General features: G+C 41.6%; 1 protein-coding gene across 3 annotated transcripts in view; it reads left to right on the forward strand.

Moving 5' to 3' along the window:
- mtm1 (myotubularin 1) overlaps nt 1–17038 on the forward strand; it is a 103703-nt gene that overhangs the window by 25463 nt on the left and 61202 nt on the right. For all 3 annotated transcript variants that reach the window (XM_067997271.1, XM_067997272.1, XM_067997273.1), the window contains exons 3-5: nt 6950–7004; nt 7277–7371; nt 13731–13841. In XM_067997271.1, coding sequence (XP_067853372.1) covers nt 6950–7004; nt 7277–7371; nt 13731–13841 — 261 coding nt within the window. The remainder of the gene's footprint in view (nt 1–6949; nt 7005–7276; nt 7372–13730; nt 13842–17038) is intronic.

A 17038-nucleotide genomic window follows, 5' to 3' on the forward strand; every position in this document is an offset into this window, starting at 1 on the left:
ATGATGGCAGAGTCCAGCACACGAGTGTAAAAGACAAGGCTGAAGCGTTTGTAACCATCTTCAGCCAGAAGTGCCGAGTGGATGATCCATCTCGGCCTCTTCCCGATATCCCCACCATCACAGAAGCCAGTCTTCAGCAAATTCGATTCACTCCACGTGAGTGCACTGGATACAGCGAAGGCTATGGGCCCTGACAACATCCCGGCTGTAGTGCTGAAGACTTGTGCTCCAGAACTAGCCGCGTCCCTAGTCAAAGTGTTCCAGTACAGCTACAACACTGGCATCTACCCGACAATGTAGAAAATTGCCCAGGTATGTCCTGTTCACAAAAAGCAGGACAAATCCAATCCGGCCAGTTACCGCCCCATCAGTCTACTCTCAATCATCAGCAAAGTGATGGAAGGTGTCGTCGACAGTGCTATCAAGTGGCACTTACTCATCAATAACCTGCTCACCGATGCTCAGTTTGGGTTCCGGCAGGACCACTCGGCTCCAGAGCTCATTACAGCCATGGTCACAACATGGACAAAAGAGCTGAATTCCAGAGATGATGTGAGAGTGACTGCCCTCGACATCAAGGCAGCATTTGACCGAGTGTGGCACCAAGGAGCCCTAGTAAAATTGAAGTCAATGGGAATCGGGGGAAATCTCTCCAGTGGCTGGAGTCATACCTAGCACAAAGGAAGATGGTAGTGGTTGTTGAAGGCCGTTCATCTCAGCCCCAGGATATTGCTGCAGGAGTTCCTCAGGGCAGTGTCCTAGGCCCAACCATCTTCAACTGCTTCATTGTTGACCTTCCCTCCATCATAAGGTCAGAAATGGGGATGTTCGCTGATGATTGTACAGTTTTCAGTTCCATTCACAACCCCTCAGATAATGAAGCAGTCCATGCCCGCATGCAGCAAGACCTGGAAAACATCCAGGCTTGGGCTGGTAAGTGGCAAGTAACATTCGCCCCAGACAAGTGCCAGGCAATGACCATCTCCAACAAGATAGAGTCTAATCACCTCCCCTTGACATTCAACGGCATTATCACTGCCAAATCCCCCACCATCAACATCCTGGAGGTCACCATTGACCAGAAACTTAACTGGACCAGCCACGCAAATACCGTGGTTACAAGAGTAGATCAGAGGCTGGGTATTCTGTGGTGAGTGACTCACCTCCTGACTCCCCAAAGCCTTTCCACCATCTACAAGGCACAAGTCAGGAGTGTGATAAGAACATAAGAAATAGGAGCAGGAGTAGGCCAATCGGCCCCTCGAGCCTGCTCCACCATCCAACAAGATCATGGCTGATCCGATCCCAACCTCAAATCTAAATTCATGTCCAATTTCCTGCCCGCTCCCCTAATTCCCTTTACTTCTAGGAAACTGTCTATTTCTGTTTTAAATTTATTTAATGATGTAGCTTCCACAGCTTCCTGGGGTAGCAAATTCCACAGACCTACTACCCTCTGAGTGAAGAAGTTTCTCCTCATCTCAGTTTTGAAAGAGCAGCCCCTTATTCTAAGATTATGCCCCCTAGTTCTAGTTTCACCCATCCTTGGGAACATCCTGACCGCATCCACCCGATCAAGCCCCTTCACAATCTTATATGTTTCAATAAGGTCGCCTCTCATTCTTCTGAACTCCAATGAGTAGAGTCCCAATCTACTCAACCTCTCCTCATATGTCCGCCCCCTCATCCCCGGGATTAACCGAGTGAACCTTCTTTGTACTGCCTCGAGAGCAAGTATGTCTTTTCTTAAGTATGGAGACCAAAACTGTACGCAGTATTCCAGGTGCGGTCTCACCAATACCTTATATAACTGCAGCAATACCTCCCTGTTTTTATATTCTATCCCCCTAGCAATAAAAGCCAACATTCCGTTGGCCTTCTTGATCACCTGCTGCACCTGCAAACTAACTTTTTGATTTTCTTGCACTAGGACCCCCAGATCCCTTTGTACTGCAGTACTTTCCAGTTGCTCGCCATTAAGATAATAACTTGCTCTCCGATTTTTCCTGCCATAGTGCATAACCTCACATTTTCCAATATTGTATTGCATCTGCCAAATCTCCGCCCACTCACCCAGCCTGTCTATATCCCCTTGTAGGTTTTTTATGTCCTCCTCACTCTCTACTTTCCCTCCCATCTTTGTATCATCTGCAAACTTTGATATGTTACACTCGGTCCCCTCCTCCAAATCGTTAATATAGATTGTAAAGAGTTGGGGACCCAGCACCGACCCCTGCGGAACACCACTGGCTACAGGCTGCCAGTCTGAGAATGTACCATTTATCCCAACTCTCTGCTTCCTGTTAGATAACCAATCCTCCACCCATGCCAGAATATTACCCCCAATCCAGTGATTCTTTATCTTGAGCAATAATCTTTTATGTGGCACCTTGTCGAATGCCTTCTGGAAGTCCAAATACACTACGTCCACTGGTTCCCCTTTATCCACCCTGTACGTTATATCCTCAAAGAACTCAAGCAAATTTGTCAGACATGACTTCCCCTTTGTAAAGCCATGCTGACTTTGTCCTATTAAATTATGTTTATCCAAATGTTCTGCTACTGTCTCCTTAATAATAGACTCCAAAATTTTACCCACCACAGATGTTAAGCTAACTGGTCTATAATTTCCAGCCTTCTGCCAACTACCCTTTTTAAATAAGGGTGTTACATTGGCAGTTTTCCAATCTGCCGGGACCTTTGCCGAGTCCAGAGAATTTTGGAAAATTATTACCAAAGCATCCACAATCCCTACTGCCACTTCCCTGAAGCCCCCAGGATGTAAGCCATCAGGTCCAGGGGATTTATCCGCCTTGAGTCCCATTAATTTACTGAGTACCGATTCCTTAGTGATTTTAATTGTATTTAGCTCCTCCCCCCCCCCCCCCCCCCCCCCCCCCCAGAGCCCCCTGTTTGTCCAGTGTTGGGATATTCTTAGTGTCCTCTACCGTAAAGACTGAAACAAAATATTTGTTCAGCATTTTTGCCATCTCCATGTTTCCCACCATTAATTTCCCGGTCTCATCCTCTAAAGGACCTACGTTTGCCTTAGCCACCCTTTTTCTTTTTATATAACTGTAGAAACTCTTGCTAGCTGTTTTTATATTTTTTGCTAATTTATTTTCATAATCTATCTTCCCTTTCTTAATCAATCCTTTCGTTACTTTTTGCTGTCTTTTGAAGACTTCCCAATCTTCTATCCTCCCACTAAGTTTGGCTACCTTATATGTCCTTGTTTTTAGTCGGATACTATCCTTAATTTCTTTACTTAGCCACGGGTGGCTGTCATTTCTTTTACACCCTTTTTTCCTCAGTGGAATATATATTTTTTGAAAGTTGTAAAATAACTCCTTAAATGAACACCACTGCTCATGTACCGTCTTACCCTTTAATCTATTTTCCCAGTCCACTTTAATCAATTCTGCTCTCATACCATCATAGTCTCCTTTATTCAAGCTCAGTACGCTTGTTTGAGAACCAACCTTCTCACCCTCTAATTGGATATGGAATGTAAGCATGTTATGGTCACTCATTCCAAGGGGATCCTTAACTCGGACATTATTAATTAATCCTGGCTCATTACACAGGACCAGGTCCAAGGTTGCTTGCCCCCTTGTTGGTTCAGTTACATACTGCTCAAGAAATCCATCCCTAATACACTCAATAAACTCTTCCTCAAGGCTACCCTGCCCAATTTGATTTGTCCAGTTAATATGATAGTTAAAATCCCCCATAATTATAGCTGTTCCCTTATTACATGCCCCGACTATTTCCTGATTAATACTTCTTCCAGCAGAGTTGCAACTATTAGGAGGCCTATATACTACGCCCAGGAGTGTTTTTTGCCCCTTATTATTCCTTATCTCTACCCAAACTGTTTCATTATCCTGATCCTTTGTCCCAATATCTTTTCTCTGTATTACAGTGATTCCTTCCCTTATTAACATAGCCACCCCACCTCCCCTTCCTTCCTGCCTGTCCTTCCTGATTGTTAAATACCCTGGCATATTTAATTCCCAGTCGTTGTCACCCTGCAGCCATGTTTCTGTAATGGCCACAAGATCATACCCATACGTCGTTATTTGTGCCGTTAACTCGTCCATTTTGTTACGAATGCTGCGTGCATTCAGATAAAGAACTTTCAAATATGTTTTGTGACACTTAGTTCCTGCTTTTTCCTTTTTTAACACTTTACCTTTTACTCCATACCTTCTGTCCCTTCGTGATATGCTTTCCTCCGTCTCCCTGCTCAGGTTCCCAACCCCCTGCCACAGCTTTGATGCTGGATTAATCGCCTTACGCCTTCTAGTTTTCATTTTATCTGTCGTACCTAAAGTGCCTAAAGTACACTTTCTTTCCGCTGCTCTATGCTTTTCCCTTTCACTTGTTCTTGAACAACTGTTTGTACTATTTGTATTGTAGATTTCCCCTGGATCTTCCCCTCTCTTGCTGCTCTCAACTTTATTCCCTTCTGACTCCCCGCTCAGGTTCCCATCCCCCTGCCACTCTAGTTTAAACCTTCCCCAACAGCACTAGCAAACACCCCCGCGAGGACATTTGTCCCAGTCTTGCTCGGGTGTAACCCGTCCCGCTTGTACAGGTCTCACCTTCCCCAGAACCGGTCCCAATGTCCCAGGAATCTAAATCCCTCCCTCCTACACCATCCCTGCAGCCACGCATTCATCCTGTCTATTCTCCTGTTCCTATACTCACTAGCACGTGACACCGGTAGTAATCCTGAGATCACTACCTTTGAAGTCCTGCTTTTTAACTTCTCTCCTAACTCCTTAAATTCACCTTGCAGGACCTCATCCCTTTTTTTACCTATGTCGTTGGTACCAATATGGACCACGACTACTGGCTGTTCACCCTCCCCCTCCAGAATGCCCTGCAGCCGCTCCATGACATCCTTGACCCTACCACCAGGGAGGCAACATACCATCCTGGAGTCACGTTTGCGGCCGCAGAAACACCTATCTGTTCCCCTTACAATGGAATCCCCTATCACTAAAGCCCTGCCACTCTTCTTCCTCCCCTCCTGTGCAGCAGAGTCACCCGTGGTGCCCCGAACCTGGCTGTTGCTGCTTACCCCTGATAAGCCATCTCCCCCAACAGTATCCAAAGCAGAATATCTGTTTGAGAGGGAGATGGCCCCAGGGGACTCCTGCTCTACCTGCCTAGTCCTTTTACTCTGCCTGGCGGTCACCCATTTCCTTTCTGCCTGCGTATTCTTTACCTGCGGTGTGACCACCTCACTGAACGTGCTATCCACGATAGTCTCAGCATCGCGGATGCTCCACAGTGAGTCCACCCGCAGCTCCAGCTCTGAAAGACGTTTAGCCAGTAGCTGCAGCTGGACACACTTCCTGCACACATGGTCGCCAAGGACACTGGTAGTGTCCATGACTTCCCACATAGTGCAGGAGGAGCATATCACGGGTGCGAGCTGTGCTGCCATGACTTGCCTTCGACTCCAAGACTCTCTTCCCGCTCTAGGCCTCCCCTTTTATACTCTGCTCACCTCTCGGACTCTCCTGCCTCACCTGTGATGTCGCACAGTAGTTGTCTCTTGGTGCAGGTCTGCTGCTGCTTTTATTCCACAATCTCAGTCTTCTACTCTCAGGTCCACTGCCGCTCTGCGGGAAAAGTTATGAAAAGCAAGGCAAAGCAGCACCTCCTTCCCCCACTTCACCGAACTCCCACACTTACCGAACTCTCAGCACACTGTGTATCCGCACACCGTGCAGTTCGCGAATGGAATACTCTCCACTTCATGATGGAATACTCTCCACTTGCCTGGATGAGTGCAGCTCCAACAACACTCAAGAAGCTCGACACCATCCAGGACAAAGCAGCCCGCTTGATTGGCACCCCATCCACCGCCCTAAACATTCACTCCCTTCACCAAATGGTGCACCGTGGCTGCAGTGTGTACCATCCACAGAATGCACTGCAGCAACTCGCCAAGGCTTCTTCGACCGCACCTCCCAAACCCATGACCTCTACCACCTAGAAGGACAAGGGCAGCAGGCACATGGGAACAGCACCACCTGCACGTTCCCCTCCAGGTCACACACCATCCTGACTTGGAAATATATCGCCGTTCCTTTGTCGTTGCTGGGTCAAAATCCTGGAACTCCCTACGTAACAGCACTGTGGGAGAACCTTCACCACATGGATTGCAACTATTTAAGAAGGCGGCTCATCACCACCTTCTCAAGGGCAATTAGGGATGGGCAATAAATGCTGGCCCTGCCAACGACGCCCACATCCCATGAACGAATAAAAAAAAATCAACATAGCCCCCCCCCATTACTTCGCTCAAATGACGATTCTTCACTTGTCTGCCTCGATAGTGAGTATTAGCAAGCTATTCAACCATGTGAGGCACGACAGCTGAGACTACTCCTGTCCTTAATCAGTGTCCACAGATCAACTTTCCAGCAGGGGTCGGAGATCAGGAATGGGAACCCTGTCTGATATATTTTTTCCCTCCAGCTTCACTAACAGAGTATTGAGGCAAATTATAGTGTTCCAGTTTCTGCCCTAGCTGAGGTCAACCAACTCATTACAGACTAGGGATTGAAGTTGGTCTATATGGCTCAGTACCACCTTTTAAAAAAAAAAAATTAATTCGTCACTGGCAAGGCCTCCATTTATTGCCCATCCCCAGTTGTCCTGAGAAGGTGACGGTGGGCTGCCTTCATGAACTGCTGCAATCCTCGTTACTCTCTGATACAACTGAGTGGCATGCGAGGGCAATTAAGAATCAACCTGGTAAAGACTATTTCCTTCCCTAAAGGACATTAGTAAACCGGTCGGGTTTATTTTATAGAATTATCAGAACTAACTAAATTTACTAATTCCTGCACCATAAGAATATTTGGTAAACAAAATCAGTAAACCAAACTGTTTTAAGAGATTCATTTGCCATTTCTTTCTTTTTCAGGCACAATACACAGAGGAAGTACCACTAATACCAGGAGAAGATGTTAAAAGTAAAGGTAGATACGATTGCATTGATAGTAATTTTGCCTTTAAACATTCCATTCCATTCACTATGTATTAATGCATGTAGTAATTTTGAGATCTAAATACTAAACTTCTGCTTCTTAAGGATTTTCCCTTATCAGAACTATTGCACCAGCTTTCAAGATGTGTATTTTTTTTTAAAAATTGTATTGTCATACACATTCAGGGTTTAAAAATATGCAATAGAAACTTACTTTATTTTTGTTGATAACTTCTACTAACTAATGTGAGTTTTGTTTCCTAGAAAAAGATGTGATCTACATTTGTCACTTTAATGGGCCTAAAAAGGGAGTGGTGTATATTACAAACTACAGGCTTTACTTTAAGAGTGTTGAACTGGTAAGTTCTGATGATTATTTTCTTATGTTGTAGCAAGTCTTTAGTTTTTAAATTTCACTGTGGCAGGTGCAACTGATGGAAGTCAATATTTTCATGCCTCAAGTTATCGACCAGCTGTCACCTCTTACCTTTGGCTTTATTTCATTGACACCCTTGGTGTCTGCATTTTCCCAGAGAAATCTCCTTCTCCTTGACTATCTCCAAGAAGCTCAGACCTCTTTATTGCCAACGGTTTCTTCTCCCCTCAACAACAACACTTTATGAAGTCTAACTTTAATCAAGACTTGAATACTGCTCCCACATATGAAGAGGTTTTTATTCTTTTTTTTTTCCCCCCAGTTTTTCACCCTTCCTGTCCTGAAGGCTCAGACACATGCTGAATTGTAGTCCAATGGTCCCTGTAGTTCTGCAATAATTTGCCCAAGTAGCCATTCTTCACACGTGAGACTAGGCAGTGAGCATTTGATATCTATTTGACGGTGGAGGCAACACACCCAAGCTCAATCTTGTTTTCTTTCAATGTCCAGTGTGTACTTGGCTTCCAGTAACCCCTGTTAGAATTAGGAGGGGAAACCCTGACTAAGATCGGCTGACTTTGCACAGACTGGGAATCGAACAGTAACTTGCATTTAATAGTGCCTTTAACGTAGCCAATTGTCCCATGAGGCTTCGCGCAGATGTAATTTTTTTTTAAAAAAGCTGCCAAGCCATATAAGGAGATACTAGGAGGGGTGACCAAAAGCTTGGTCAAAGAGGAGGGTTTTTAAGGAGGAGAGGGAAGTAGAGATTTTGAGGAGGGAATTCGAGGGTCTAGATGTCTGAAGGCATGGATGCCAGAAGTGAAGTGAAGTGAAGGGAGAGGCCAGGTTCAGAGGAATGGAGAGTTCTGTGTTTTTGGGGAGGGGGGCGGTGGGGGGAGGTTGTCGGGCTGAAAGAGGTTAGAGATAGTGTGGCAAAGTGGCACGACGATGAAAATTTTATATTTTGTCGCATTGGGGGACTGGAAATCAATGTAGGTTGGTGAGGACAGGAGATGATGGTTGAGTGGGAGATGGTGTCGGATAGGATATGGGCAGACGAGCTTTGGATGTGCTGAAGTTTATGGAGAGTGGAGGATAGGACGCTGGCCAGGAGAGCATTGGATTAGTCAAGTCAACCTAAGGCCTTCTGGTTTTGTATGGTTTAGTACTACACCTTTACCCACATCTACTGGAGCAGCTAAAGAGAAGTTCTTTTCCATGGTGTACAAGGAAAGCTTTTCATTTAATAGGCTCTCGCTCTGTGCGTTTTTACTTTTAAGACATTTTTTCCCAGGACCTCAAAACTCTTGCCTTCCTCCAACAATGTACAAATTTTTAAAAGCAAAGCACCTAATAACTGCTACTTGATTTTCCTTGTCTTCCCCCATCACTATTCTTTTCAACTTTGATGGTATTCAGCAATATGGCCGCCAGCCTTCAGCTACAAAATATTTTTAAAAAGCTAATTTGGTCAGCTATTGGTTTACTGATTTCTTCCCCCACCTTTCTCCCCTTTTTTATTCCCCTTCACTTCTGAAGGTGCTGAAATAAACTTCACATGGGCAACAGCAGATCACCGTTGCCTTCCCCAAGTGGTCATGCTCCATGTGCGGTTTCAAACAGCGAGTGCGGTCAGGCTTATGCGGTGACTCACAACTGAGACTGATCCTATCAACACCCATAAATAAATGCGCACTCTTTAGCAGTGGTCACTGTCCCAAGCAGGATTCACTTGCTAGCAATCAGTAGGGACACTGACTTAAAATTGAAAACTGCTGAGAAGAAAGGATTACTGATGACTAGGTTAGTCATGAAGGCACCATTGAAGGCAGAAAATTTGCATTTCGTAATCTAAAGCAAGTTATTTTTCTACAAAATGCTCATTCGTGCTCGCAACAAACCGATCACAACTGTTTCTGGTCTTGTTTCTGCGACGCTTCAGCTTTACTGCTTAAGTTTTTTTTTAAATAGTGTCAAACTTCCTGTCTTACAAAAACTAGTTCTAATTGTGGGTTTGAGTGCCAACACAAACAGTTTTGTGTTGGTTTATATATTAATTGAGTTGCACATTTTGTTCACATGGCATTTTCTGAAGGTATATATTGGCACATTGTTGGCTGCATAGTTGTACTTGGACAGGCTTACATCTTTTGAGGATCATCTTATGTGGTCTGTGGTGATCAGGCAGGGATGTTTGGTGCCTTTCCCAAGAGAACTGCTGATTGTAGTATATGGCTATATTCTTACAACTGAACTTGGCAGTAAGTTTTGAAAATCTGATCTTGTGATATAGTTCTGCATATACTTGGCTTAGTGGGTATTTGAATTCAAATGGAGGTTCCTGTTTCCAAGACTGAACTATGGCTATTCATTGAATACTTGGATGCTAAAAAAAAATCAAGTGCAGATTGTGTTGCTCTTAGCTATGGTGGCAGGAGCAGTGCGTACCCATATTGGTGGTCTCTTGGTGGATTTGTGTTATGTTGATTCTGATCTAACGCTTGTAGTCGACAGTGCTTCAGAATCACTTGTCGTAACATGCATTAGTGCACCTGTTACACTTTCTAACTGGTACGAGTTCAATGTGGATCTGACAGTGTACATCATTATACATGCACAGACGTGGTAGCACTGAATGTCGTGCACTGGGTGTCATGGTGGCATTTAAGTATGGATCTCCTTATTCTATCAGATAATAAAACTAATAGCAGATCACTGAGGGATGACTCTAACTATTAATCCAACCGTAATCTGGAAGCCAAGCCCTGACCCCATGAACTCTACCCTTCGCTTTATCCCTGAACCAAACCCTTGCTGCTGTGGTAGCAATTTTTCTTTTGTCAAAGAACAGTCCAGAAGTATCTCCTGGAATGCAGCAGACTTCAGATAGAGATTCTGCAACAGCACAACATTCCATTCATCAACTTGACATTTGGACAATGTGATATGTTTTCTTGTAACATTACACTTCACAGTAGGCTTACTGATGACCTCTGGGTGCACAAATTTAACCTGCTGTAAAGTATAACTATGGCTGTTTAGATCAGATATTTTTATAGTAAAATGTGAGTGTTATTAGTGCTATACTGTTGTCAATGTAGCTCATGGTGCGGAAGTGAGTGGGAAAAAAGTGGAAGAAAGTTTTCAGTTTCAAAAGCTCCAAAGACTAACGTGACAAATGAGAATATTTGCATAGAAAATTTATCAGGATTCTTCTGTAAATGTTATGAAAACTTGGGCTTTTTTAAAATGGATAGATTTTATTTGATAATAAATGATGAGTGAAAGCTAGGACTAAGCTGATTGCTCAACGTATAATTTATCCAGAAACCGGGATAGTCCTGATCAAGCTGGGAAATCTTTGATCAGCTCTTCACTAATGGCAAGCTATAGATACCTTCAATCTTTGCTACATGCAATATTGTTGAAATGATGCTATTTCAACTGCTATAAAACTAGCTGAATCCAACTAAATGAGACATGGCAGCAATACCTAGTGAGAAATAAAACTTTTTCAATTCTGCTGAAATGTTGCAGTCTTTTGCCTCAATATATTTGTAAACTATATAGAGTTTTGATGTCCAACTTCTGCATCTGTAGAATTGCCATAAACCTTAAGGTATACTTTTATAATCCTGATAACATCCTTTGTTTAATTATTAACTCTTGGCAGATTGCTAGTTTCAGGAAATGTTGTACACCCTGAATTGGCCACTTTGATGTTTTATACACGGGGGTAAATATCGTGTAGCATTACAGAAATTCTACTGAAATGTTAGGGGTAGCCTTGTACTGTAATATCAATGCAGTATTAACAAATAAACACTGAGAAATGGTTTTTATTTAGAATTTATTTTTATTATTAAAGCTATTCTATCACTGCCTCTTCTCCATTTTGTCTTCTATTTTCTGTTATTTCTCATCTAAATATTATACTTAAGTAAAAATAAACCGAATTTTTTTTGTCTGTCTTCTGCCTCCCGCAAACCTCGGTTTCTGATTGGCTAAAAAGTAGATTGAAACTTTCTTTAACCAGTTAGATTACACGTTTCTTTAAAAAGTTTGACCTGGTTGCCCCTTTATAAGAACTTGTACATGATTTCCAAATGCCTCTGGTGTCCAAAAATTGCAGGGAGATACCTAGATAACTAGGTTCTGCTGGTACAAGTTATCTCATCAGTGGTGCTGGAACGGTTAGGAAAAAGTTGTCAGTGAGATTAAAATTAGCACTCTATAGTGGCTTTGCACTAAAGATATTATTTGATGTGCGTTTCAATAAGTGTTACACAAGATTGATTATTTGTAGTCTAACTTCCTGTTTGCACTCAGACTCATTCCTGCTGCTGACATAATTTATAATGCAGGAATATTTCACTAACTGGAGGGAGAGAAACATAGAGGATAAATAAAATTGAAAGCATTTTAAATTGAAATCACCTATTCTCCTAAAATGCTAAAAGAACTCGATTTTTGCACCATATGAATACCCCCAAGCACAACTTTTTTTAAACTAGAACTCTGATTAATGCCCTGTGATACGCTGGTGTCCAAGAGTAATTCTGACTTCTTTGGGATTGTATTGCATTTGGTTTTGTTCTCATCTGTCATTCTAATTTTATTCCCACTTCTGTCTGGAGTAAAGCTTTGGAAACTTACTCAAGAACCCATTCTTTGTTTGAGCCCAGACAGTTGACTGTTGGTAGCCTTTTGAACAGGGGAAGGGGTGCCATGGCCAAACCCAGTGTTTTCACCTGAATCATGATCCCCCTTGAGCCAGTGGATAAACAAAACTGAAATTTTAAAGGGCATCTAAATCTGTAAAAGTGTTCCAGCTTTAATATTCATTTGGTTAATAATTGCTACATTTAAGCAAAGTCTATGGTAAGCTTTTGATTTAGTGAAAAAAAAATCAATAAAAGAGAAGCTTCTTACTGGGAAGAAATCATTGTGCTGTTTCATAAAGGCTTCCTTTTTCTGAATCGTTTTAGAAATGAGACAAATACATGTGAGTATTTCCTTTTTTTTTAATTTAAAAAAGTAATATGTAGGTGCTATTGCACTTAACTTCATGGATTAATTTAGCCTCCCACTTCAAGGATTTTTGCCTCAGTCACATTTCCCTTAATATTTCAGATTGCATGAACATGATAAGCGCTTAAAGGGAGACACCTGGCTTCTGTTTTTCTTTCTCTATCTTTCTACCTCCATATTTATATCATACCTATATATAGATATATATAATCATGTCACTCATCCCACTATAAGGAAACTTAAATGGTAAGACTTGGATGGCAATGGCAGAAAAAAGAAATCCAAACAAAGTACAATGTTGTACATGAGTGGTGTGTTAGAGTAAACTCAAGGTTCAGATAAATTGTGTTCTTGTGATTTAAAAAAAAAAATCTGAATTCTTCTATTATGTTTCAGCATAATAGGGCACAAAAGGAGGCAGAATGTTGTAGTGAATGTGAAAAGGCATTTGGAATTTGTGCTGGGGTGGTAAAGAGCAAGCCCAGAGCATAGTCTGGCTGGCCCGAATGCATGTTTCAGCAGCATGGTTCAGTAGACGATTAAATCTGCATTTCACCTTCTGCATACAAAAGAAATTCTCAGCAATTACATTATCTGGGAGACGGTTTTATATACAGGTAGCTGAGGTGTCAACATTATATGTTTTTCAGGCATCAAATCTCCGGTTCAAGAGAAACAATCTTAAAATACTTAATGCATGTAAAAGTACCACAGTATCTCCTCAACAGCCTTCCTACCAAAGGTTACTTTAAAGGTGTACATGGTGCATTCCTTGCACAGGAGATGGTCTCATCTCCATTTTGAATTCTGTTGATGCAGTTGTTTGACAAGACAGGAAAAGAACACTGCAAACAAACAGTATTGTGAATTGTGCAAGAAAGGAAGCTGTTTAAAGATTTCCTTGCTCTGCCAAATTCTTGCTCCATTGAATGCTGAAAGCTTTCTAAGATTTGGAAATTACTTTTATGTAACCTGCTGAAAACTATGTTGACAGTGGTGAAGATGAAAGCCATCAAATAGAATTTTAAAAATGTACAGAACCAATTTAATAAGTACAGTGAACAAAGGCATATTCCATGACTTGTTATGCTTCTTGACTGTTTTATTTTGATTAAAAGTTTACACACACTTTGGCAGATGCTGAATGACATCTATGAAAAAGTCTAACCATATTTCAATCACATTGAGTAATTAATTACTAAAAGGTTTGCGTAATTTTTGCCATCAGATGCTAAGGTTAACATAAGACAAGTGATGCAACTGAATGTGTTGAAAACTTGTGCCATTATTCCTTTTTCTTTTGCACAGGATCCTGTGATGACCCTTGACATCCCTCTAGGAGTGATCAATCGAGTTGAAAAGATAGGTGGCCAATCGAGCAGAGGTGAAAATTCTTATGGATTGGAAATTACTTGCAAAGTAAGGCTCTTATAATGGGGAACAGTATTATGAAGTGTAGTGTTTGTTTACACATTGATGTTAAAAATGGTCCTCGAAGCAGTAATCTCTGAGTACCATATACCAGTGTTGTTTGTCACTGCCAGCTGCCTGCTTGATGAGCTTTATGCACATATTCAAATGCAGTGTAAACCACCATTTGATGAACCAGAATTTCTGGGGTATGTAGTGGGCTTGAGAAAATCTCTGTATAATTCCTTCAAGTTTTAGATGTTAGCAACTCCTAGAGTCAAATTTTCTGAGACTCGTGCCCTTGTTCCAATTGCTTCTGGCTACATCCTCTTGCATACCAAATATAAAAATATGGGAAAAATACAAAATGTAGCTGGAAAATTGAATTGTCGTTGCAGCAAAACACTGAAATGCATCTGAGAGTACAGGTGGATAGATGCAGCATAATCACCTTGATCTAATGCATTGTATGTTGAGCTCCCCCTGTTGGCTCATTTGGTAAATGCACTGTGCCATACAAATCAAGAAGGTTGGATCCCTGGTTTGTGTTGAGCCAGCCAATCTTAGGATGATGGCAGGGACATTACACTTGACAAAAACATCCCCAGGCTAGGAAGGGAATAATTTGTTTATCCTCCTGTTAAAAGTGTATGTTTTTCTGGATGTCAAGTGAGTATACTATTGGAATGGCTGAATAACCTAACATTCACTGTCTAGACTTGAGCATGAAGAATGACCATTTGGGCAAGTTATTGGTGTGCAGGTCGCTACCTTTAAGAGAAGTGGTGATACTTGCCCCAAAGAACAATTTTCTCCTCAGTTAAGTTTTATTGTGGTGTAGTTTCTTTTGGTGGGGGTGGGGAATGCTGAGACTACCCCATCAAAAAATACAGATAATGACTTTGATTTTGTGCAAAAATGTTTCTGAAATGACCTTGCCAAGATCGAACACGTGGTTTTGGTACAGCCAGCATCGTGCCACAAAATATTTAACCTAAATTTAGAAGGAAAGAAAGCACTTTAACAAAGTTTTTTTTTCAGAACTGTAAATAATGAAAAATAGTGGAGCAGTGCCTCTTTAATATCTCTGGTTGATCTTACATCTTGCAGATCTCAAAACTGCAGTTTTGGCTTCAGTTAATGTCAAAAGCAGCATTACAGTCTCAACACTAGGATTGCCACTGTCAAAATATCAAAAAATCAAACAGTGCAGGAGAAATCGTGACTTACATTTAGCAAAGCTGTTGTATACCCCCTTTGTAATAGTTTAAAATTAGACTCTAAAGAGCAATAGGTACTGCTCACATTGTACTGTGTACAATGCATCTTTAAAGTACTAGTGAAATTGCCATACCAGTATTGGAGAGACTGCCTTCTGTTCATTTCAGCTGGAAGCAACGTGTTCTTAATTGGCTGCAGATGATTGTAAATAATTTCACTAGGTTTTAGTGGTAGACCCTGGAGAGAAATAGCTCACCTTTTTCCACATTTTTTTTTTAAAGTTACAAATAAATGCATCCTAAGAGTCAGTTTAAAAATGAATAGAAAACAGGAATACAAAAAAAAACAGAACATCATGCAGTTTCAGCAATCTGGTTTGGATCTCCTGAGACTATGTTCATCCAACATCTGTGTGCTTGGAGTTGAAAATAGATTTTTCAACATGCTGGACTGGTAAATGTGCAGTCTAGCCTGTGGCAAGCTAAGGTGTCCTTATAGCCAACGGTCCTGGGAAATGTCAGTTCACAGCAAATGGAGTCAGTCTCTGTATATTTTAATCACATTCTTGATGTGAAGCTCAACTAAGTTTTTTTTTGTCCTCAAAAAAAATATTTGGGATTGCTGAGGTGACATTTGTTTTAAAGCTATGCCAAGAATTTGATTAAAATTAAAGAGACTGTCAGCATTTGCTTGCAGTGCATCAGCTGATTGACTAGCACTCTTTGTAGTGCAGCTGTGGTGTTTTATAAAAACTTTTTTTTTAACATAATGTCCTGCATCAAGAAATGTTGCGTTATTCCCAAAAAGGTCACCCATGGGCTATTTAATGTCCCGTTACATCTGTTGCCAGGCAGTAGTGTCCTAATGGAATCTACCCCATGTCATGAAATGCTGTAATATCTCATTTGAATAATTTGTGCTGACAAGTCACACAAATGAACTACAGCTATGTAATACTGATACTCATGACTTGTAATGAGCTGAAGAATCTGCTTTGAAATGTTCTATACTGGGAGTCATACCAATTGCTGATGTGTTATTTGGCTGTGAATTTACATGTGAGGCATTCAGACATCAAATATAGCTTAAAAGTTGTCACTACGAGATCAAATACACCTTTTGTTTTGATAGTGTTTTTAAAAAAAAAATGTAAATCTGCCACTTCATTGCTTTCTCTTTTTCCCCTCCCCGCCCCCCCCACCTTTTCTGCCAATTTTCTTTTGTTATCCTCTCCTAGAGGCTTGACTGCTTGCAAGCATACAGCTCAACTGGAGCAGTTGTCTCTCTGTTGCCTCATCCCAAGTGGCCCTTATTAATGTGTGAGCCTTGACCGGATATTCGACTTGTGTATCGTATCCTAAGCTCAATCCTGTCATCACCTGACGTCCATCAGTACACTGCCAGCAGAGGCCACTGGATAGTGATCAAGAGCTGGAATCCTGGCCACTGTTACCCTTCCATACCTGGTGGTCTTACTGCTGCCTGGTTAACATCAGCTAACTCAACATAGAGTGGAGATCAAACCTTGGGATTTGCTGTACTGTATTGTTCAACTACTCACAGCCATAACCAGTTGAACTGTTGCCTGAGATTTTAAAGGTATGAAAAAGTTGAGCATCATACAGCTTTCCCCTATTCAAAGTATAATTATCACTTTTTTAAAAACAGAAATATACCACCTCACATTTACTGACATTGAATTTCATCTGCAATTTTTTTGCCCATTTCAACATCTAATCAATATCACCTTGCAGCTTTCTTTGGTTCTCAGAATTATTTACTATGCCTCTTATTTTGGTATCGTCTGCAAATTTGGACACCTCTAGCCTTCTATCTAAATCATTGATGGACACAATGAACAGAAGCCATCCCAGAACAGAACACTATGGGATACAGCCAAATAACTTCCAACCACCCTGAGAAACTACCCTTAACATCTACTCTGTTTCCTTCTTTCTTGCAGTATCCGATCCAAATTGCTACTC

Source organism: Heptranchias perlo, chromosome 15, assembly GCF_035084215.1.
Source record: "Heptranchias perlo isolate sHepPer1 chromosome 15, sHepPer1.hap1, whole genome shotgun sequence".
Classification (NCBI taxonomy): Eukaryota; Metazoa; Chordata; class Chondrichthyes; order Hexanchiformes; family Hexanchidae; genus Heptranchias; species Heptranchias perlo.